Here is a 23,096-nt window from a genome sequence, read left to right on the forward strand (position 1 = left end):
AGAGACAGCTAAAAAAGGATTGACTTGCTGTTCCTGTAAAGTCCACTTCTTGGAGTACAGTACAAGACAAAGGGCATATTCTTAAAGGATTAGATTGTAATTTTGCTACCTTCAGTTGACTGGACACTTGAAGACCACAGATTTACTGGAGTGGGCCTCAACGGGAAACCTTATCCTGTAGGGGACAGGCTTGAACAATGACCTGACAAATCCACCTAGTGATGGTGGAAGAAGCAGCAGAATGTCCCCTGTGAGAGCCTTCAGGAACAATAAAAAGACCATCTGAAAGTCTAAGGGCCGGTTCACACTGCGGGCGATGCGAGGCGACACGACTTGCCTCGCCGCGATCGGACAAGTCGCTCCCCTTTCTGTACAATGGAACCGTTCTGAGAGGGGCGACTCGAGTCGCTCCGACTCAGAAAAAAGGTTCCTACTTTTGGGCGACCTCGGGGCGACTTGCATTGACTTCTATACAGAAGTCATTTGCAAGTCGCCGCTTAGGTCACGGCAGGTCGCGGCGAGGCAAGTCGGTGTCGCCTCGCATCGCCCGCAGTGTGAACCGGCCCTAAGGGAAGCCATAGGGAGCAGGTAAACTTGAGCAGCACAAACCATATCCAAGCAGTGAAGAAAGAGCTCTCTAGGGTGCTTAGCACCTTGGACAGAAAAATAGCAGGATGACATTCTGGGTAAAAAGGAACTTCAGTTAAAAAATAAAAATAAATAAAATAAAGTTGGCGGCTGAAATACTGTAGCAGTTAATTAAAAAAAATAAAAATAAAATAAAAAAAGACACTTATCAGCCCAGGGGCATGTTGTCGTCGACCGAGCTAGTTGTTCAACTGCGTTCGGGTCCCCAGTGCTGCAGTGTTGACTGTGGGAAGCCGGCTGTGACTCCCCATAGCTTCACAGCCGGCTCCCCACGGCATGTGTGAGCCACTGCGCTCTGAACAGTCCCGCAGCCTCCTGGGATCTGTGACATGTCCTGGGAGGTTGGGGCCAATTTCCTGGCAAAACTAGTTATCCACACCCAGAATAAAAAAAAAAAAAAAAAAACATCCACTGCACAAAGGAAGGAGGTTGGAAGACGATCAGTGGAACTTCCCACAGCCAAAGGCTTCCTGAAGAGGCACTTGTAAGAAGGAGGAGGGGAGAGCGTCAGCCAGGGATGGCAAAAGAAGAGGTAAAGGATGGCTCTGCAATATGATTGCACAAAGCTGTAAAGCATGAACCTTTTTTTTTGTTAATTTTATTTAAAAAAAAAAAAAAAAAAAAAAAAAAAAAAGGCTTTAGAACCATGCTAAATTAACTGGTCTATAGTTACTAGGTAAAGCCTGATCCTATTTTAAATATAGATGTAGGTCTCGTGGCACTGAGCCAGTCTTTAAAGTCTCTAAAAGTTGGGCCCCTTTTACACATGTGGACTGTTTTCCATCCATCTGTTGACGGATAAAAAACAAAAAAAAAAAAAACAGTCATCAATGCATCTCGATGGAAAAATCATCCATGATCATCCATTTACATCAGATTTCGTTAACATGTGTTTTTTGGAACGAATCAAAGCTCTATTTCCTGACGCATCATGGCAGCACACACAGTGGGTTGTGACTCCGCCTCCACAACCTGATAGGACTGGTTAGCTATAAGGTTTGAAGAGGAGTCCACCGTTGCATTCTCCTTTTTTTTCCTCACCTGTATGGGACATTACGTTCGAGTTCGGTTAGCAAGGAACCCCTTACCGCACCACCCCAGCTAGGTTCAGCCTCTCCTACTTGGAAGTCCCTGTCCGTACGGTCTCTAAATGAGCCATAACGCAGGGAGCCCCACTCTGGTGGTCTCAGGGGCAAAAAATTACTAAGCAGCAAGCCTTTTTAAGAAAAAACAACAACAACCTTAAAAAGGTTGTAATAACTGCAGCGGTCTCCCCCCTTTTCCTATCTGTTGAGCTCCCCAACATGTCTCCGTTCTCTGCCTACCTTCTGTTTCAGTCTTCAGTTTCCTTCCTTCTTTTTTCCTTTTTTTTTCCTTCCTTTTCCCACTCTGGGCATGCTGAGCCCTGTAGTCCCACGGCGCTGTGTCCCTTCCATCATGGCGGTTCCGTCTGGATGTTCGGCGCTCAGGAAGTGACACTCTCCCTTGCCCTCTGCATTTGCCAGCATCCAAGATGGCGCAGGGCGGCGCAGGCGGCCAGTGCGCATGCGCGGCGGTGACGTCATTCCTCCAGCGACGGCGGGCTATTTAAAAAATGTCATTTTCGTTTTGAAGTGCTGCTTGTGCCTTCCACGCCATCTACCAGCCTGATCTCTGCACACAGCCTGCTGCCTTGCAAGACAAGTCCTCCTGAACTCTGGTAAGCTGCTTTTCTTTCATCCTTATGCACTTTGCCATTCATTTATTTGCTGCACCTTCTGCCCATACTCTGCATTGGCTCTTATACTGAAAACCTCTGGTCACAGGTGTACTCTATTCTTCCTCATGGAGACCGCTGCCTTAGTAGACCATCCTAGAACCATAAGGTAAGGGGGCGTATGGATTGGTAAGTAGCGAAGAGGAGAAAAAGAGAGCTCTGCCACTAATACCTTTCATTTTGGTAGCTCTGGCAGGTCTTCGGGGTCATCCCATTCTAAAAGAAAGGAACGTTCCCCCTCAAGACACTCTCACTCTCGGCGAAGTCGGTCAAGGTCTTCCCGTCATCGCAGAGAATCGCCATCCTCACATCGAGAGGAACACCATACCCGTCCTGCGGTTAATACCTGCTGGGTCTGCGGAGCGCAAGCATTACCTAGTAAGCTTGTCTGCCAAGTCTGTCTGGAGGAAGCAACCCGGGACAAGGAAGCGGACGCTAGAGAAGCCTCCAATATTATAAGAGACTCAGTTAAGGAAACGATCCTGCAGGTGACAGCTTATGACCCAATCAGGTCATCTAACTCAGCCTCAACCTCTCATTCTCCTCAGGATCCAGATGACTCCCCAGAGGATGAGGATCCTCTGACTCCTACAGTTTTTGACTTTGCGTTAATAAACCCCTTTGCGAAATCGGTTAAGGAGGCGATCGGTTGGGAGGAAGAGAGAGACGTTCCGCCTAAGTTAAGGAAATACTTCCCTAACCTAAAAAAAGACCCTGAAGTCTTCCCCTTTATCGAAGAGCTAGAGGAGCTCATAAGAGATGAATGGCAAAAACCAGAAAAGAAATCCGGCTTAAATAACAGATTAGCGAAACTCTATCCCCTAAAAGAGCCAGCAGTGAATCCTCTTATCTCTGCTCCCGTGGTAGACTCCTCACTGATGCGCTTAGCGCGCCATGTAACCCTACCAATAGAGGACGCCGTAACCTTTAGAGATGTGATGGATCGCAAAATCGATCTCGACCTTAAGAAAGCCTACTCAGCAGCGGGGGGGGGGGCCTGTAGGCCCGCAATCGCCCTAGCAGCGGTCGGTAGAGCCATCACCTCCTGGACATCTGGAGTTGAAAAATTAATCGCAGAAGCGGCGGACCAAGACAAAATTATTTCAGCTCTGCAGGAACTTAGCCTTGCGGGTGATTTCGTAGCGGAGGCGGCGGTGGACGTTATTCGGTCATCAGCAAGAGCAATGCTGGCCTCAGTAACTTCCAGAAGGGCTCTCTGGCTAAAACCTTGGGTTGCTGATGCGACTTCCAAATCCAGCTGGTGTAAGATCCCTTATGATGGCACTAACCTTTTTGGCTCAAAATTAGATTCCGCAATATCAAAGGTCACGGGGGGAAAATCGGGTCTAATACCATCGGACAGAAGATCCAAGCAGCAGAAAAATCCGCCTTTCAGACGTCACCTTCCGGAAAGGTACCGGGACGTAAGGTCCTATAGACCCGGCAAAGAATTCAAACGGAATTGGCGAAGCACACAACCCTCTTTTGTAAGAGTCCAAATATCTAAGACAACCGCGCCGGGAGACCAACAAAAATCTTTTTGATGCCACGCATGCCCAGCCCGCAATAGTTGGTGCGAGGCTGAGGCTATTTGCCCAAACTTGGGTAGACAAAATAGAAGAACCCTGGGCGATATCCACCATTCAGCAAGGTCACAGGTGGAAATTCAAGCAAAAACCGCCAAAAAACCACTACAAATCTACCAAGCTACCCTTTTCGCGCCTGAAGCGAAAGCTTTTAGTCAGATACATTATGGAGTTGCTCCAGAAGCAAGCAATTATAGAAGTTCCACAGGAGCAGAGAGGAGAGGGGTTCTACTCCCCCCTTTTCTTGGTGTCAAAGAAAACAGGCGACCTGAGGCCCGTGTTGGATTTAAAGAAGTTAAACCAAATGATTCTAGTCGAATCATTCAAGATGGAGAGTCTCCAATCAATATTACTAGCAATAGGGGAGAAAGATTGGATGCTCTCGGTCGATTTATCCGACGCTTATCTACACATTCCAGTGCATCAAACCTTTCAAAAGTATCTACGCTTTGCCATAGGCAAACAACACTTTCAATTCAAAAGCCTCCCATTTGGGATATCAACGGCACCCAGGACCTTCACAAAGGTGTTACTTCCGGTTATAGCACTACTGAGAGAAAGAGGTCTAAGAGTCCTACACTACCTCGACGATATTCTTCTTCTAGCAGACAGCCGAGAAATACTTCTACGACATCGTTCAATTCTGATTTCCACACTCCAGCAATTCGGGTGGATAGTGAATTGGAGGAAGAGCAACCTGGTCCCAGTGCAGAAGATGGTCTTCCTAGGAGCCGAATTGGACACCAGATCCAACACGGTAGGGCTTCCCCAGGAGAAAATTCGTCCTCTTATCCGCAAAGTGAGAAAGCTACTATCAGTAGAACACCTATCTGCAAGAAAATGCTTAAGTATTCTGGGCTCAATGTCATCAACCTTTCTAATGGTTCAGTGGTCTCAATGGAACTCCAGGGTATTTCAGAATTCGTTCCTAAAACAATGGAACGGGGTGTCCATGTCACAACAAATAACAATCACCAGAGCAGTCAAGGAGTCAGTACGTTGGTGGACTCAAACCAACAATCTAACTCGCCGTCGTCCTATCGTTCATCCACTCCCAGAAATAGTAACGTCAGATGCCAGTTACCTTGGCTGGGGTGCGTATCATCTAGATCGGGGAGCACAGGGCCGCTGGCCCTTCTGTCCACAGGGGATAGTCTCGAATGTTCTGGAACTCAGGGCTGCATGGCAAGCACTTCTAACTTTCAGTCCTCTCCTTTCAGGGAAGAATGTCCTCCTGCGTATGGACAACACAGTGGCTGTGAATTATGTCCACAGGCAAGGGGGCACAAGAAGCAAAGTCCTAATGCGGGAAGTACGACCTATAATCGAGTGGGCCCAAGTCTACCTGACGGATCTGAAGGCAGTATACGTACCTGAAATTCACAACCAACTCGCGGACGATCTAAGTCGAATATTTATTTCAAACAACGAGTGGTCTCTCAGCCACAAGGCCTTTACTCTTCTGACACACAAATGGGGTGTTCCCGACATAGATCTGGCTGCGACTCCAGCGAATCGCAAATGCACTCGCTTCTTAGCAAGGACCGCCTATCCAGCAGCAACAGGGATCGACTGTCTCCACCATCCTTGGGAGTTTCGCCTTGGTTACATATTCCCTCCGGTGCCCTTGATAGCCAGGTTTCTGGCCAGACTGAGGACTTCGTCTTCCACGGTAATAGCAGTGTTGCCCTTCTGGCCCAGAAGACCGTGGTTTCCGGCCATCCTGCAATTGAGCACAGAAGAGCCTCTCCCACTTCCACTGTTCCCAGACTTGCTCTCACAGGGGAAATTTCTACACCCGTCACCAGAACGACTACACCTGACGGCTTGGAAACTGAAAGGGAAAGGTTACTAGATCAGGGTTGTTCATTAAGAGTAATATCCACCTTACAACAAGCAAGGAAGAAGTCGACAAACGACATATATAATAAGATTTGGAAAAGATTTTCTGCAATAGCCCAGCTACAGTCCTGGAATCCCCTTTCTCCTTCAGTCTCTCAGGTGTTAGAATTCCTACAACTAGGCCTAGAGAAAGGCTTAAGATCAAGCACTTTAAAAGTTCATGTCTCTGCCATATCCGCAATGACAGGAATCAAGTGGGCCTTAAATCCCCTCATCATCTAATTTCAGAAAGCATGCCTAAAAATAAGGCCTCCTAGAAAACCAATTTTTCCGACCTGGGACCTATCGATTGTCCTGGAAGCTTTAACCAAAGAACCTTTCTCGACGGGGGGATCAATATCCCTATGGGACTTGACACTAAAGCTATCGTTTCTAGTTGCAATCACATCGGCCAAGAGGGTCTCTGAGCTGCAAGCTCTACTAATCAAAGAACCACACCTAGTTTTCTTCCCAGACAGGGTCGTACTCAGACCTTCGGAACGGTTTGTGCCAAAGGTAGCTTCTAGCTTCCACTTTAATCCGGAGATCAATCTTCCTGTATTTCTCAACACAGATGGAAATCCACACCCTCTGGACGTGAAGTCTGCAATATCCGCCTACCTGGAGGCTACCGCTCCATTCAGGAAGTCAGAAAACCTCCTAGTCATTCCGCATGGCGCCAAAAAAGGTCAAGCGGCTTCCTCAAGAACAATATCCTCATGGTTGATTAAAGCCATCAAAAAAGCATATCTAGTTCAACATCTTCCAATACCGGAAAGCCTGAAAGCGCATTCGACGAGAGCAATGGCGACCTCATGGGCAGCATACAGCAGAGTATCACCAGAGACTATTTGCAAGGCAGCAACTTGGTCATCAAAAACCACATTCATGTCTCACTATAGAATAGATCCGGCTCAATTAACCACGGTTGAGTTCGGGAGATCAATTATTCAATCAAACTCATCTATATCCTGTACTTGAGTAAATAAAGAAAACTTCTAAAACGCACCCTCCCATGTAGCGAGTTATTTCCCACTGTGTGTGCTGCCATGATGCGTCAGGAAAACGGAAAATTGTATACTCACCTTTCGGTAATTTTCCTTTCCTGACGCATCCCATGGCAGCACACAGGATCCCACCCCTCTAAGGTGATAGTTACTGAGAATGCAACGGTGGACTCCTCTTCAAACCTTATAGCTAACCAGTCCTATCAGGTTGTGGAGGCGGAGTCACAACCCACTGTGTGTGCTGCCATGGGATGCGTCAGGAAAGGAAAATTACGGAAAGGTGAGTATACAATTTTCCGTTTTTTCTTCCTTTAGATGAATGCATCGGACGAAAATCGGATGTAGACAAATGGCCCATTTTGAATGAAAAAATGGCTTTGGGACGCAAGTAAAAACAGATGAAAAACTATTGTAAACTTAATCTGTTTTTTTCTTTGAAAAAACGTGGCTGAACTGATAAAACAAATGGTCTACATGTGTGAAAGGGAACTTCGAATCAATAGATTTGAAATAACAGAGCTCAATTTTTTGAGGACACAAAAGGTGGACAACCATCTTGTCCAGCTGCTTTATGCGTTTATTTTTAGCCACTAAATCTGCAGGGGAAAGTGCTGAAGCGCATTGAGAAATTAGAATGCATAGAATGCATTAAGGTGAAAAAACATTTTAAGGTGAAAAAACATTTACCTTTACAACCCCTTTAAGGTGTAATGCATTATTTAAGCATTTCTCTACAATTTCCAAACTCATATACGGGACTACTGCTGGAGTGAAAAATCTAATGTTATTATTTATGATATTAAAGTTTGAACATGCACTACAGACACCCATTTAGACGTTATATAACGTCTTTAAGTTTTCAAGTTTTGTCAAAAATATTGCTTTTTTGTCAAAAGGGGAACACAAGAATAACCAAAAATACAAAAAAATAAAATCTCTGCGTGATTGTGATGATGCCACCATGCAGTGACAGGGACGCTTTCAATTTTTTTTATTGTTAATTATACTTTTTTTTTCATTTTGAAAAAAATAAATAAAAATGGATCACTTTTATTCCTATTACAAGGAATGTAAACATCCCTTGTAATAGGAATATGACAGGACAGGTCCTCTTTCTAGTGAGATATGGGGTCAATAAGACCCCACATCTCACTACTAGGCTGGGAAGCCTGAAATAAAAATAAAAAAATAAACCGAGGCAGCGCTGTTTTTTTGAATGCAGAGGCTGGGCGTGACATCATAATATCGCGCCCGGCCTCCAACGATCATAGAGACTCCAGGGACCATCTGGTCCGCTAGAAATTTCTATGATCAACATACCGATCATAGTGGTGAGTCGGTAGAAGCACCAGAGGGTAGCGGGAAGGCGAGACATCCCCTCTCATCTCCCGTAAGAACGATCAAGTGATGGAACAGCCGATATGATCGTTCTTATGGTGTAGGGAATCGCCGGCTGAAACCGGCAATATCTGAATGATGTCTGTAGCTACAGGCATCATTCAGATATCACCGCTCAAAGTCAGTCACGTTATATGACGGCGGCCGGGCGTGAGGCGGTTAAATAACAATTCTTCACAACTAAAGGGGAAGCATTACTTAAGACCTAGCCAAGACATAAAATGGATTTCTCTCAGGCTCTTTCCATTCTTTCAATAGCATTTCTTTAAGAGACTGCCGAACAGTCCTATATTTTACTCCTGTAAACCTCTATACATGTTATTCGGACTATAGGCTGTACATCTTCATGTTGCTCAGAGGTGTTTATGGCTTTTAAAAACTCATCAGAAAGGAGGTACCTGGTGCTAATTCTATTTCTCCCTATCCTCCACTGAACCAGTCTTTTCCTCTGATGATACTCGAGAAACCTAGAGCTTAGGTTCAATATCTTAAGACCAAGGAATAGATATAGCTGTGGAGTGCTTTAAATTCAAAATAAAAGATCTGAAGGAGCAAAAGATTGAGACCATGTCATGCTGAATGGAATTCATAAATGCCAGTGGTGCCAGCAGCATAACCAAAGTCTATGCACAAGGAAAGCTCCAGAGCTCAAGTAGCTCTAACCTCCACACCCCATGCCTTGGAGTCAACCTGCAGACTGGCAGTGAGTGGTAAAGCCTAGTAGCATAAGCCACCCCTCTAGAAGTGTGATATTTTCTGCAGTCTTTTCCCCACACACAAACACACACACTCACTCCTTCAGATGGCACTGACCAGGAGGAAAGAAAAACCATCCCAAAAGTTGGACTAGATGCGCCATCTCGTTCCTCTAGCAACCCCCAGAAGCAGAAAGGAACCTCCAGGTTAAAGCCAGCAAGGCTGCCAGAGTTGTCCACACATTACACAGGGATACCCTCAGGTAAGACGTGAGAAAGCTGCACAGCGACTGTGACCCCGTCTACACAAGGGAGGGTCAATGATCACAATTACTAGACCCAAAGAAGCAGCAAAACAAACATTACAGTGTAGTATTCAAAATCAAACTAAGGACAGGGGGGTGGGAAGGCTTTTAACCACCGCTTGGTTTGACAAACACGTGACAAACTTTCACCAATGCCCTAACAAAGCAAAAGAGCGAACAAAAAGTTACATATTTTCTTCTGGATTTTACCAGCCACAGAGATAATACTTAAAGGAATCAATTGTATTTTTTAATATGCAGAATTCTTTATTATATCATCTATTTTTTACATTAAGTGTTGAAAAGTGCCATGTTAAAAAATGTTTTCTTTTTTCATCAGGTAAATATGAAATATTTAATAAACCTATTTTGAATTTACCATCTGTAGCCAACAAATCACAAGTTCAAAACAAGACCAACAGGCCAGACCAGGTTAAAGAAAAAAAAAAGAAAAAATTAAAGCGGGAGTCCGCCGTTTTTTTTTTAAAGCCAGCAGCTACAAATACTGCAGCTGCTGACTTAAAATAATGACACTTACCCGCCTGCGATGTCGGCACCCGAAGCCGATCTCTCGATCGTCGCTCGGGTGCTGCCGCTGCCATCTTGGGTATGGGAATCAGGAAGTGGAGCCTTTTAGCTTCATTTCCCGGTTCCCTACTGTGCATGCGCGAGTCGCGCTGCACAATAAGGATGGTCCCCGCTGTCTCTGGGATCCGTGTGTTTCCCAGCAGGCAGCGGGGGACCTTCGGAAAGGGATGTAGATTCTGCGGAAAGGGGCGTACCTTCTGCAGAATCTACGCCGGAAGTGGGTGCAGATACCTGTACTGTACAGGAACCTGCACTCCCCCCCCCCCCCCCCCTGAAAGGTGCCAATTGTGGCGCCGGAGGGGGGGAGGGTTCCAATGAGCGGAAGGTCCACTTTAGGGTGGACCTCCGCTTTAAAAAGAAGTTGTAAAGGCACCCCCCCCCCCCCAATTAAATTACCTACCTGAGCTCCTTCTCTTTCCAGCAATGTCCACGTCATCCAGTACACTCCTCCTGATTGGCTGAGACAGAGCAGTAGGGCTATTGGCTCACACGGCTGTCAACCAAAGTCAGTCAATCAGGGGAGAGAGGGGGCGGGGCCAGGTCGGGGCTCTGTGTCTGAATGTATATACGGAGCCATGACTCGGCTTGGGTGAAAATCTGTAGCAAGCTGCTGGCTGAGGGACACTCAAAGGAAGGAGGGGCCAGGAGCAGCGAAGAGGGGCCCAAGAAGAGACGGATTGGGGCTGCTCTGTGTAGCAACTGCACAAAGAAGGTGAGAACAACATGTTTGTTGTTTATAAAAAAAAAAAAAAAAAAAGACAAGCCTTTACAATCACTTTAACAGTTCTACACAGGAGGAATAATTTATGGCTTTAGACCCAGAACAGAGTATATGGAACTAGATCTCAATTGCTACAGCCTGTTCAAAGTTAGACCCGACAAATGCCTGTCTCACCTTAACATTGTAAACAAGGATAGAACAGGGAATGTCTTACCTCTGCAAATTCAAAAAGTGCAGATGTTTTACTTGGCTGTAAAGAATCAGACTCTGTTGATTGTGCAATAGTTGTGGATACCTGTATGGAAAGAGAAAGTTAATTTAAAATAGTCACCCAGGAGGTTACAGTACTGACCTTGTTTGTAACAAAGTAATGCTCAGTTAGGACTGGTTAAGGCCCCTTTCACACGGGACGGATCAGTAATGAACCGCCCCGTGATGATCCGCTCGCTCAGCGGGGATCGCTCCGTTGTCCCCGCTGAGCCGGCGGCGGACAGGGCGGTCTCCGCACACTGTGCAGGGACCGCCCTGTCAGCTCTCCGCACACTGTGCAGGGACCGCCCTGTCAGCTCTCCACTCTCCTCTATGGGGGATCGGATGAACACGGGCAGACGGTCCGCTCTGCAGACGGATAGAAAAATAGGATTTTCCTCCGTCTGCAGAATCGGACAATAGTGGAGGCGGACGATATCGGGTGTCTGCGGATGTTCATCCGCAGACACCCGCTATCCCATAGGGATGAATGTATGCCCGTATTTCATCCGCAAAACGGATGGATGAAATACGGACATATCGTCCGCATGTGTGAAAGGGGCCTAACTGTTTTTTTAGTTTACAATAATGTGATAGTCAGTGCAAACATATGCCACAGAAGTACATAAGAAAAGGAAAAAAGCAGAGGGAGAATGGAAAAGGTAGAAATGGCAAAAACAAGAATAAAAGAGATACAATTTAAGCTAATCTTAACTAAAATCAGAGAAAAGGGCATTATATGCGAGGCAATCAAAGCCATAGTGGGATTCCAAATACAACAGTGGACTACACAAGAACTCACAAAGACAGGACAATCTACATGTACAAACATCCAAGTAAGCCACAAGGCTTCTTTTATGCAAGTATACCATTTATCTGGGTCAGGTATGGGTAGAGCAGACATTATGAATTTTGAACACTTGCTTGTGGGATATATACTTTATTCCAAACCAAAAATGCTGATGAGGAGTTTAAAGGCCTTTAAAACAAAATAAAACGTACATGCTTTTCAGGTAAAAAAAAAAAAAAGTGTTTTTTTTCCTAAGGAGCCTGTAAAGCACCGAACCTATGATAAACAGCTCCTGCAGACTCTCAGGATAGATGTCTGCCTGTACCTCCAATTCAGGCATGCAGTTACTTAAGAGCAAGAAGATCTACGAGGACGCTCACAAGCGTCCTCATACTTGATTGAGAACTACAAGCCATCAACCATACTGGCTGATGGTACTTGGTGTCTTTTCATTCACAGGACATTGTGAATGAATGATGCAGCCATGTTGGCAGAGCCCCGTTTTTTTCAAATTGTGACAGCGGGTGTGGGGATAAGATCGCCTGTCACAGTGGGCTGGGGAGAATCAGAGGTTGAGGGGGCAGATGCTGTAACATGTGTACAAGTTACATGTTCCACACAAAAAATGGGCACAAAACCTAACATGTTCCAAAGGTACATCTATCTACAGTCTGGAGAAGTCTGCTCTGAAGTGGTCTTTGTGGAAAACCTATGGCTAATAAGCCATACCTCTGACGTGGAAACAAGACCACGCAACTTGCCTATTCATGAAAAAAAAAGACTGGTGTGTAGAAGAAAGTGCAGCTGCTGCTCTGGACTGAAGAATTTAAAATTAAAATGCTTGTCTATAACAAAAGACACTTTTGTTCACCAAATGCCTGTAGAGGGGTACTAGGGTGAATATCTTCAGACAACAGTAAAGCATGGTGGAGCTTCCTTGCAGGTTTGGGGCTGCACTTCTATACATACAGTTGAGAATTTGGTCTTCTCAATGCTAAAAAGTACAGGGTGGTCTTATTGATCATGCAATACCATCAGGGAGCAATTTGAGTGGTCCCAATTTCATTCTGCAGCAGGACAATGACTCCAAACATACAGTTAAAGTCATAAAGACATATTTTTAGTGAAAGAACCAAGAGTACAAGAACTGATGGTATGCCTTCCACAGAGTCCTGATCTCAATGTAGAGGAGTCAGTCTGGGATGACATGAAGAGAAAAGCAACTGAAACAGCCTAAATTTACAGGAGCACTGTAGTTCGTTGTCCTAGATGTTTGCAACAACCCACATCCCGAGTTCCTTAAAAAAAAAGTTATTTTTAAAAGCATCTTTTAACCACTTCAGCCTTGGAAGAATTTCCCCCCTCCTGACCAGAGCACTTTTTGCAATTCGGCACTGCGTCGCTTTAACTGACAACTGCGACGTGGCTCCCGAACAAAATATACATTCTTTTTTTTCCCACAAATAGAGCTTTCTTTTGGTGGTATTTGATCACCTATGCGGTTTTTATTTTTTGCGCTATAAAACTAAAAAATCTGTGACAATTTTGAAAAAAAAAAAAAAAAAAAAAAAAGAAAAACGCTTTTTTTTTCACTTTTTGCTATAATAAATATCTCCAAAAAATATTTTAAACTTTTTTTTTCCCTCAGATTAGGCCGATATGCATTCTTCCACATATTTTTGGTAAAAAAAAAAAAAAAAAAAAGAAGAAAGAATCGCAATAAGCGGTTGATTGGTTTGCGCAAAAGTTACAGCGTCTACAAAATAGGGGATAGTTTTATGCCATTTTTATTGATATTTAGTTTTTTTACTGGTAATGGCAGCGATCAGTGATTTTTATCGTGACTGCGACATTATGGTGGACATATCTGACAATTCTGACACATTTTTGGGACCATTGGCATTAATACAGCGATCAATGCTAAAAAATTGCATTGATTACTGTAAAAATGTAACTGGCAAAGAATGGGTTAACCACTAGATGGCACTGTAGGGGTTAAATGTGTCCTAGGGAGTGATTCTAACTGTGGTGGGAGGCTGTGTGTGACACGTCATTGATCAGCGCTCTCGAATACAGGGAGAGCTGATCAGTGACAGCATCACTAGGCAGAACAGGGAGATGCTTGTTTCACCGTGAGACGATCGTGGGTATCCCCGTGGACATCGGGTCCATGGGACCCGTGGTCACGGAGCTCCCAGCTGATGCCTCTTATGGGGAAAAGCGTCAAGTGGAGCAGAATTCTTTGACGTCACCATATATCAGCCTGTTAGCAAGATCTATGGCTGTATTACCACTGTGATTTTCAGCTTTTCTTGAATCCCGGTCACATTGGAGAGGAGCAGTGTTTGGCGGAGTCTGGGGAGAGGATTATCTGTGTTGGCTGACACTCGCATGAGTGCAACTGATCTCTATAATTTGATATCCAACTGCTCTGGTAAGCAGCGCTGATTTTGTATGAAAGAGAAGCACCAAGTGAAAACTGTATTTTCACCATTTTTTGGAGCACTTGTTGAACTTTTATATGGTCATTTATTTTATTTTTCATGTTTCATTTTCAGTCTCTATAAGAACACTTGTTTTTGAATCCTTGTATTCAAATTATGAACATTTGAATATTGAATTGCATGCTTATAATTTTCCTACACACATCATTAGCTAAAGTATTCAAGTTATCCTAAGCACCACCTTTACTATATATATATATATATATATATATATATATATATATATATAACATATATATACACACACATACACACACACACACACTTTTGGGACAAGCACAAATATATATACCGGTATATCTTTTACATATATGCATACTTACCTCTGTCTTGTATTTTCTACTTGTGCAGTCATAGCTTGATCCTTGTGTGCAGTCAAGGCGTGTTCTCCAGCTAGGAGCAACATGCTGAGTCCTCCCATTTGTGTTGGATCTACCAAAGAAACAGAATTATAATTTATAAGGGAGCACAATGAAAAGTTTAAGACAACCACATGGAAAAACAATGTGTTGTGGAACCTAGTAAAATATTCATTACCAAACTAGTCACCATTTTTTTCAACTGCTGTTTAATAGGGTGTATTACACACACACACACACACACACACACACACAACACACACACACACACACACACACACACCAATATGGGAACATTTAGACAGGTGTAAAAAAAAAATAAAAAAATCTGTACATTAGAAATGTTTTCAGAATTAGGTGTAATAGTTTTTTTTTTTTTTTTTCAATTAAACAAACCAAAAAGTAAATGAACAGAAGAGAAATCCAAATCAAATCAATATTGGGTGTAATCACCCCTTTGCCTTCAAATCTTCTGGGTACACTTGCACAAAGTTTTGGTGGAACTAGGCATGTAGGTTGTTCCAAACATCTCAAAGAACTTACCACAAATCTTCCTGTGGATGTAGTCTGCCTAAAATCCTTTTGTCTCTTCATGTAACCCCAGACAGACAGACTCCATGATGTTGAGATCAGGGCCCTATGGGATTCACATCTTTTCCAGAACTCCCCTTCTTTATGTTGAAGATAGTTCTTAATGATATTGGCTGTATGTTTTGGGTAGTTGTCTTGGTGTAGAATAAATTTGGAGCCAGTCGATAGGGGGTGTGGTTTGCCTTTGAGGATGGCTGTTTAGATCTAGAGACCGTCAGACTGTAGCCACAATCAACTCTTAATGGAGGTTCCACACAGCGATGCAGGGAAGGAACGCGGGGCCTCCTCCCCGTGGGAACTCCAGATCCCGCTCTTCCCGAGACACCAGCGGGCAACATAAGCCATACTATCCCCGGGAGATATTTCGGACACAGGCAACTCACCTCACCAACCCCCGCTTCCGCTCCGAGCCACACTACCACCAGCCCGACACCAGCAGGTCCTTGAAAAGAGATCACTGTTCACAGGTGATGCAATCGGTAACTACACCAATGTTGGTTCTGTGAGGTGGGGTGTACGCCCTGCCACTGCAGCAGAAAACATGGAACAGAGAATCTTTGGGATGGGCAGCACACCCACACAGAATCATAAAGCATAAGTATAAGTATTAAAAGCGCTGGATTGGTACAGACAGGTGAAATCCAGGGTGGTTGATGCGTTTCACAATATAAAGTGCTTTGTGAAGAAGAAGAAGAAGAAGAAGAAAAGAGAAGGAAGAAGAAGAAGAAGAAGAAGCTGCATCCTTCCCCCATCTCAAAAGGTTACACACTACTTAAGTAATTTCTCCCCCCCTCACTGAGGGGCATCTGTCGGCGCCACAGCAACCAAGCTTCAGCGATCTCCACAATATAACAGCGGACATCAAAGATGCGCTGTCCGCTGCTATTTCTGACCTCCCCCGTGACATACAGAACACTGGCAGGCAGAGTACACAAGGTGCAGCACACCACCGCTCATCAGTACTCAGCCATCGAGATGATCCACCACACTGAGGACGAACACACCCTGCAGATGGCGGGACCTCCAGAGGCACATAGAAGATCTAAACAATCGTGGGAGAAGGCACAACTTGAGGGTAAGAGGTCTCCCGAAATCGGTCTGAGTAAAATTCTTCCCATGATAACAGGCTGTTCAACCACCCTCCTGGATAAGCCCCCCCCCCCCCACCCCCCCCCCCCCATCAACATGGAAGGCATACAGCCCTTAGGCCATGAGGCAGGGACACAGACCCACCACAAGACATAATGTTGCTGCCTGACTGACTTCAAAATCAAAGAAGAGATCCTCAGGAAGGCCCGCAACAGTACAACTGTCCCATGAAGGTAAGTGCCATACACACCTTCCCAGGACCTACTCTAAGCCATTTACCCCTCCAACAGAGGAATCCACTACAAATGGAAGTTCCCCTTCGGCCTCTCAGCCACCCACCAGGGCCGCACCACTCTGAGGGTCCCGGAAGACCTAGACATTCTGCGACATGCTCAACATACCGAGAGTTGAGGTTCGGAATTGGTACAAGGATTTCTACACCCCCGGCTTAAAAACACTCTGCAGCCCAAGAAGAACCAATGGAAACACAGGATACTCGATACCAGAGACACCCCTCGCCCTCAGCTACAAGACCTATCCCAGCACTGATGGCTCAACACCAGCACCTGAGCCCTACGAAAGCTCCCCTTTATCGCAGGGCATGTCATGGCAACTGATGCTCCTAACAGATAAGTACATTATGATTAATAAACGTGACTTTACTTCCAGATATTACCCTGATGAGACAAGAAGCTGTGATGCTTGTTGCCGCACTGTTAATAGCTTCACCATGGCTGACTTTGGTTCACCCTCCCATTTAACACCACGCGCCTAACAGTGCTAAATCTGCACTATGATGCTCTCCATCCCCAAGCACACCACCAGTTTAGTTTATCCTTGGCCATAATTGGCACGTCCCCGGAAAACAAACTGATTATCAGGGTTATTTCCTACCATCCTTTATATACGAGAGGGCTGCACAGTGCTCTTATCCCTGACCCAGACTACCAATGCATCTCTGCATATCCCCACGTGTATGTTCCGTATGTCCATACAAATCAATACCCAACTTTCTCAGATCCCGACACCCTTATTAAGGGCACTAACTGCAAAAGCACATGAACTTACCTGGACAGGACTTGGATGCGATCTCCCACATAAAAAATTAAAATATGGGGATATATTTTATAGCAAAAAGTACAAAATATATTCTATTTTTGGTTTATAGCGCAAAAAATAAAAACCGCAGAGGCAATCAAATGAGACCAAAAGAAAGCTCTATTTGTGGGAAAAAAAGGACGTCAATTTTGTTTGAATGCAGCGTCGCACAACCGTGCAATTGTCAGTTAAAGCGACGCAGTGCCGAATCGCAACAAATGGCCCTGTCATTCAGCAGCCAAATCTTCTGGGGCTGAAGTAGTTAACTTCTCTTATCGGTTCATACGCAGCCATCAGTTTGTACATATGTTTATTCACTCAAAGGTTCAAGTTGCCCAACTCAAACACAGACATAAGGTGTATATTCTAGTATAGTAGATTTTACCCATCACCAGCCAACCTCGGATCCACTGAACCATCTTGCAGAAAATCTACCCACTCACAGTGCTCCTATATTTCTGATCTATCCCTTTTCAATTGATCCCTCAATCAGAAAGAGGTAAACCGGGGGGGGGGGGGGGGGGGGTCTATTTTGCCTAAGCACCCCATTTAACAAAACCACCTCCTCTGCAAACAAACAAGCCTAATATGGCTAAGTGTCTGACGGGAAATCAAACTACTCTTTCTCCCTTGAAAAACCACCTCCCACACAGTGGTAGCCCCTTATAGACATGACATCTACGCTTTCACTACCTAGCAATGTCACTGAACTTCTCCGGCAATACTGACTTTATGGTATATCCCATACCCGGACAGGTGAACGAGCTCCTACCTGTTGCCGGATCAATGAATATATGTCGACAATGCCAAACTTCCCATTAACATGGGATAAACACATGATTTCAGACCTTAGCATCCTGCCTCCCTCCATCTATTACTCCAAAAACTACCTACCGCTACTAAAAACAATAAAACAAGATTTGAAGTCATGGTCCACTGGTCTCGTCTCTTGGTTTGGCAGAACTGCAATTATAAAAATGATCATTCTGACTAGATTATTATACTTCCTACAAAACCATTCCCATAAAACTTCCTCCTACCTTCTTTTCAATATACCAGAAGGCCTGTACAGACTTAATATGGGGTGACTCACGACCAAGACCGAGTTACTCTAGACTGACGATTCCCAAACTCAAAAGGCGGCATAGGTCCTCCAGACCTCCAAAAATACCACAAAGCATGCCACGTGGTCAGGATAATCGACTGAAACATCCACTCTAAGGTAAAGGCATGGGTTCAGCTAGAACATGCTATGTCCCCCTTCTCCGCTATCTCAACTCCTCTGGAAAACTTCCAGACATACCCCTTCAACTTGTAAAGCCCACCCATGAATTCACCCAACTTTAACCACCTTCCCAGAAGCATGCCATAAACAGAAAATATCTTCAACCCCAGGCCCTATGACCCACCCCCTCCGACAAAACCTAGATTTCCCTCCAGGAGCTTCCGCTTCCTTTCTCACGGACTCATGACCATACTCTACCATCCAAGCAGAACAATTCTTTGAGAGAGGTCGCCTCCTCACACAATCCCAAATAGCCTCCCAGATGACAAATCATACACCTATTTTGGACATATGTACAGATTTGACACTTCCTCAAAAATCCAAACCCTCGACCTGACTGGTCCAGCAGAAGACCCCTTTTGAATCACTATGCCTGAAAACAGAACCCCAAAATCACCTAATTTCTGACACATATGCTCTATTTGCGGACATTGACCCCAAAGCTAACCTGGCTAGTAGCAAATGGGAGAAAGAACTCTCAATCTACCTTTCAGATCAAGAGTGGGAGAATATCTATACATGTATCCACAAGGGATCTGTAAATGTGTATGCCCAGAAGAACGCTTTCAAAATATTTTCAAGATGGTACAGGACCCCCCATAGATTGCATGCAATATTCCCATCAGTCTCCACACAATGCTAGAGATGCAAGGAGGAGCACTGCACTGCTTTGCATCTGGTGGACCTGTCCCAAACTCCAACCTCTATGGAAGTAGGTTCACAGACTCACAAACCAAATTACCACTTACTCTCTTGGATTTTCACCAGCACAGTTTTTGTTACACCATTCTTCGATTCCAAAAAATGCTTACCTTTGCATATGGTAAATGCAGCAAAGATGTGCATACCAGCTAAATGGCACTCTTCAGAACCACCAACTATAGCCAACTGGTTCAAGCGCATACAAACTGCAGAAATAGAAGACCTCATTCACATAGCGAAAGACCCCCCCTCCCCACCCCCAAATTGTGCAAAATATGGTCTTGATTGTGACGAAGTGTAGCCATCAACGAATACAAACAACTCTTGAATTGACATACCCTTGAAGAGCCACGGCGGGAGAGAAGGGTCACATTTTCAACCCGACCTCCCGCTTCCCCACCTTCACGCTACGAGAACTCCAGAAAACCCCCCCCTTCCCTAAAATATTCATAACCACTCCCTCTGATCCCTTACATACTTCCCCTTCCTTTCTTATTTTCTTGCTTTCTACAACGCAATTTATTAAACTACAACAGCAATCATACGTAGTGTGACCTGACAGTCTCTGATAGATACAGAGAGAACAGTGACTTAGCAATCACTAAGATGTGCTAGTCCCAAGATAAAACAAACACAGCCTTGGTCACATGCCAGAAACATCAGATCAATGTATCCAATGACCGTATGTTTATTGTCTTGTTAATTGCATTATGTAACAATTGACCTATTTTAAATGATCCCATTTCTGTATTCTACTGTTTATTACAGTGGTTGCACCCACAAATATGCTTTCGAATGTCCTGTCTTTGTCCAAAAAATAAAAATAAAAAAATATAATAATAATAATAATAATAATAATTTGGGGCCAATCACGCCTCCTTGATAGTTTGGCATGATGGATAAATATCTGCCAGTATTTCTTAGCATTGAGGACATTGTTGCCTGCAGACACGCATTTTTTTTTACTGCTCCCCAGCCCTTCCAGAACAAACTGCCTTCTGCTACAGCCAAATATTGCACATTTTCCTTCATCGGTCCAGAGCACCTGCTGCCATTTTTCTGCACCCAAGTTCCTATGCTTTCATGCATTATTGAGTCACTTAGCCTAGTTTCCGTGTCAGAGGTATGGCTTTTTGGCCACAATTCTTCCATGAAGACCACTTCTGGCCAGACTTCTCCAGGCAGTAGATGGGTGTACCTAGGTCCCACTGGTTTCCACCATTTCTGTGCTGATGGCACTGCTGGACATCTTCCGATGCTGAAAGTAAGCATGATGTTTCCTTCATCTGCTGCGGTTCCTTGGCTGACCCCTGTGTCTACAGTCCTTAACATTGCCTGTTTCTTTGTGCTTCTTCAAAAGAGCTTGAACGGCACATTTTGAAACCCCAGGCTGCTTTGAAATCTTTGCCTGGGAGACACCTTGCTGATGCAGTATAACTACCTTGTGTGTTTTTGCTGTACTCAATCTTGCCATGGTGTGTGACCTGTGACATAAACCAGTCTTCCACAACTTGCCCTTAGTAGCAGGGTTGGGCTGTTCCTCCCCCAGTTTTAAGCTGCCTGCACAGGCATTTCAGTTAATGAATGTGTTTGAACCTAACATATAAAATTGATGATCGTGAACACCTGCTTGGTATAATTAGTTATGCATACACCGACTCCAATCCAACAAAATCCCTGACTTTGTGCAAGTGTACAAAATTGTGGAAGTGTAAGAACTGAAGCTGGTTTGAAGCCAAAGTGTAGTCACAACAAATACTGATTCGATTTCGAATTTTCTTCTGTTCGCTCACTCTGGAGTTTTGTAAGTTGATAAAAAATAAACAATTAAAATGTATATTTTTGAAAGCATTCTTACTTTACAGCATTTCTTCATGCCTGCCTAAAACTTTTGCACAGTAATATTTATTGGATGAAGTATGCAAGGAATGGTGTCAGCCATGTCCAGCTGTCTTTGCTGAACTTCAACATCCCCTCTCCTTATTTTAAAAACATAGGATGAATAATTTTATAGTCCATTTTGGGATAGGACTACACATTGCAGATTGCACAGGTCAATACTGGATTGACGACAGGGTCAATAGGCGGGGGTTTTTTTTTGTTTTGTTTTTAATTATCAAACACATACAACAAAACACTTGCAATGATACACTCTTTATTACACCCTAATTAAACAAGCAGTTCCCTCCACGTTAGTGGTATCAAACCCATAATATATATATATATATATATATATATATATATATATATATATATATATATATATATATATATATATATATATATATATATATATATATATATATATATATATATATATATATATATATATATATATATAATAATATTGCAGCTTACCAATTCTTAGATGTGATGGCTGCATTAGTTTCACTTTTTAGGCTTTCTTCTTTTTCCATCTGGTGATTAAGGCAGTAAGTCTGCTGTTTTTCACAGCACAAACTCTCCAGCAGAATGCAACAGTATACATAGATGAGACAAACTACTTAACACTGGCAGGGGTGTATAAAGTGATCAGCTTTTATTTATTCATGCAAATCCTTTATCCCAAAAGAGAAAGAGAAACTTTTTTCGCTGTAACTGATTATAAAAAGTGAGAGCTAGAGTTTGGCTCTTTTTGTTAGTGTATCTAAATCTGCTAATACATTTAATGCTACCTTCCCTGGCAGACTGACGATGCTGCCGGTTGCTGTGCCTCAAGTGCCCATTCATCCAGAGTGGTGTCTCACTAATACAGGAGGTGCATTACTGGCCAAATCAGGTGAAAACAGAGGAGGAAAAAAAAACAAAGAAAAGAAAACTGATGCAGCCACCACATCCGATTGGTAAACTACAGTATATTACATTTTTGGTTTTGGGTTTAATTAACCACTTTAATACCGGGCACTTTGCCACCTTCCTGCCCAGGACAATTTTCAGCTTTCTGCGCTGTCACACTATACCCAAACTACATTTTTATCATTTTCTTCCCACAATCAGAGCTTTCTTTTGGTGATATTTAATTACCACTGGGGTTTTTATTTTTTCAGAAACAAACTAAAAAAAGACCAAAATGTTTGAAATAAAAAAAAGTTTCTTAGTTTCTGTTCTCCTTCACTGATGGGCACTGCTGAGGCAGCACTGATGAGAAGACATTGATATGTAGAACTTATGGGCACTGACAGGCGGCACCGATGGGCGACGGACACCAAATCGATGGCAGTGATGAGCAGCACTAATGATGAGGTACTGACATGTATTACTGATGGGCACTTGTGTGGGCACTTTTATGGGTACTGCCTGGCGTTAATGATGGGGCACTGACTGACAGCTGATCTACACCTCATGAGGGCTGTGCTGATAATCAATGTGCTGATTATCAGCACAGACTCCCCCACCCTCTGACAGGGAGAGCCTCCGATCGGAACCGGCACTTCCTGGTTCACGCTGTGATCAACTGTGATTGATCACAAGGTAAGGAGCCTCCGTCAGAGGCTTCTTACTACGATCGGAGACGCAGTATGTCAGACTGACACACAGCACCAGTGAATGCCGCACACCACACGCGCCGGCATGTTATCCTGCTGGACGTCATATGACGCCTAGTCAGGATAACTGGCCCACTGCCCAGCCGTCATTCCGCTATAGGCTGGACGGGAAGTCGTTAAAGTGATATTTAAAAAAAAGTAACAAAACATGATATACTTACCTGATTTGTGAAATGGTTTTTGCACAGAGCAGCCAAGATCCTCCTCTTCTCGGGTCCTTTGTCGGTACTCCTGGGCCCCTCCCTCCTGTTGAGTTCCCCCACAGCAAGCAGCTTGCTGGGTGGGCACCTGAGCCGAGT

The 23,096-nt window shown here is 44.1% G+C and overlaps 1 protein-coding gene across 1 annotated transcript in view; it reads right to left on the reverse strand.

Moving 5' to 3' along the window:
- BBX (BBX high mobility group box domain containing) overlaps positions 1–23,096 on the reverse strand; it is a 117,068-nt gene that overhangs the window by 46,243 nt on the left and 47,729 nt on the right. The window contains 2 exon segments of the mRNA XM_077482456.1: positions 10,800–10,880; positions 14,448–14,560. Coding sequence (XP_077338582.1) covers positions 10,800–10,880; positions 14,448–14,560 — 194 coding nt within the window.

This window comes from Lithobates pipiens, unplaced genomic scaffold (genome assembly GCF_037356315.1).
Source record: "Lithobates pipiens isolate NorthernLeopardFrog02 unplaced genomic scaffold, aLitPip1_a1.2 Scaffold_16, whole genome shotgun sequence".
Taxonomy (NCBI): Eukaryota; Metazoa; Chordata; class Amphibia; order Anura; family Ranidae; genus Lithobates; species Lithobates pipiens.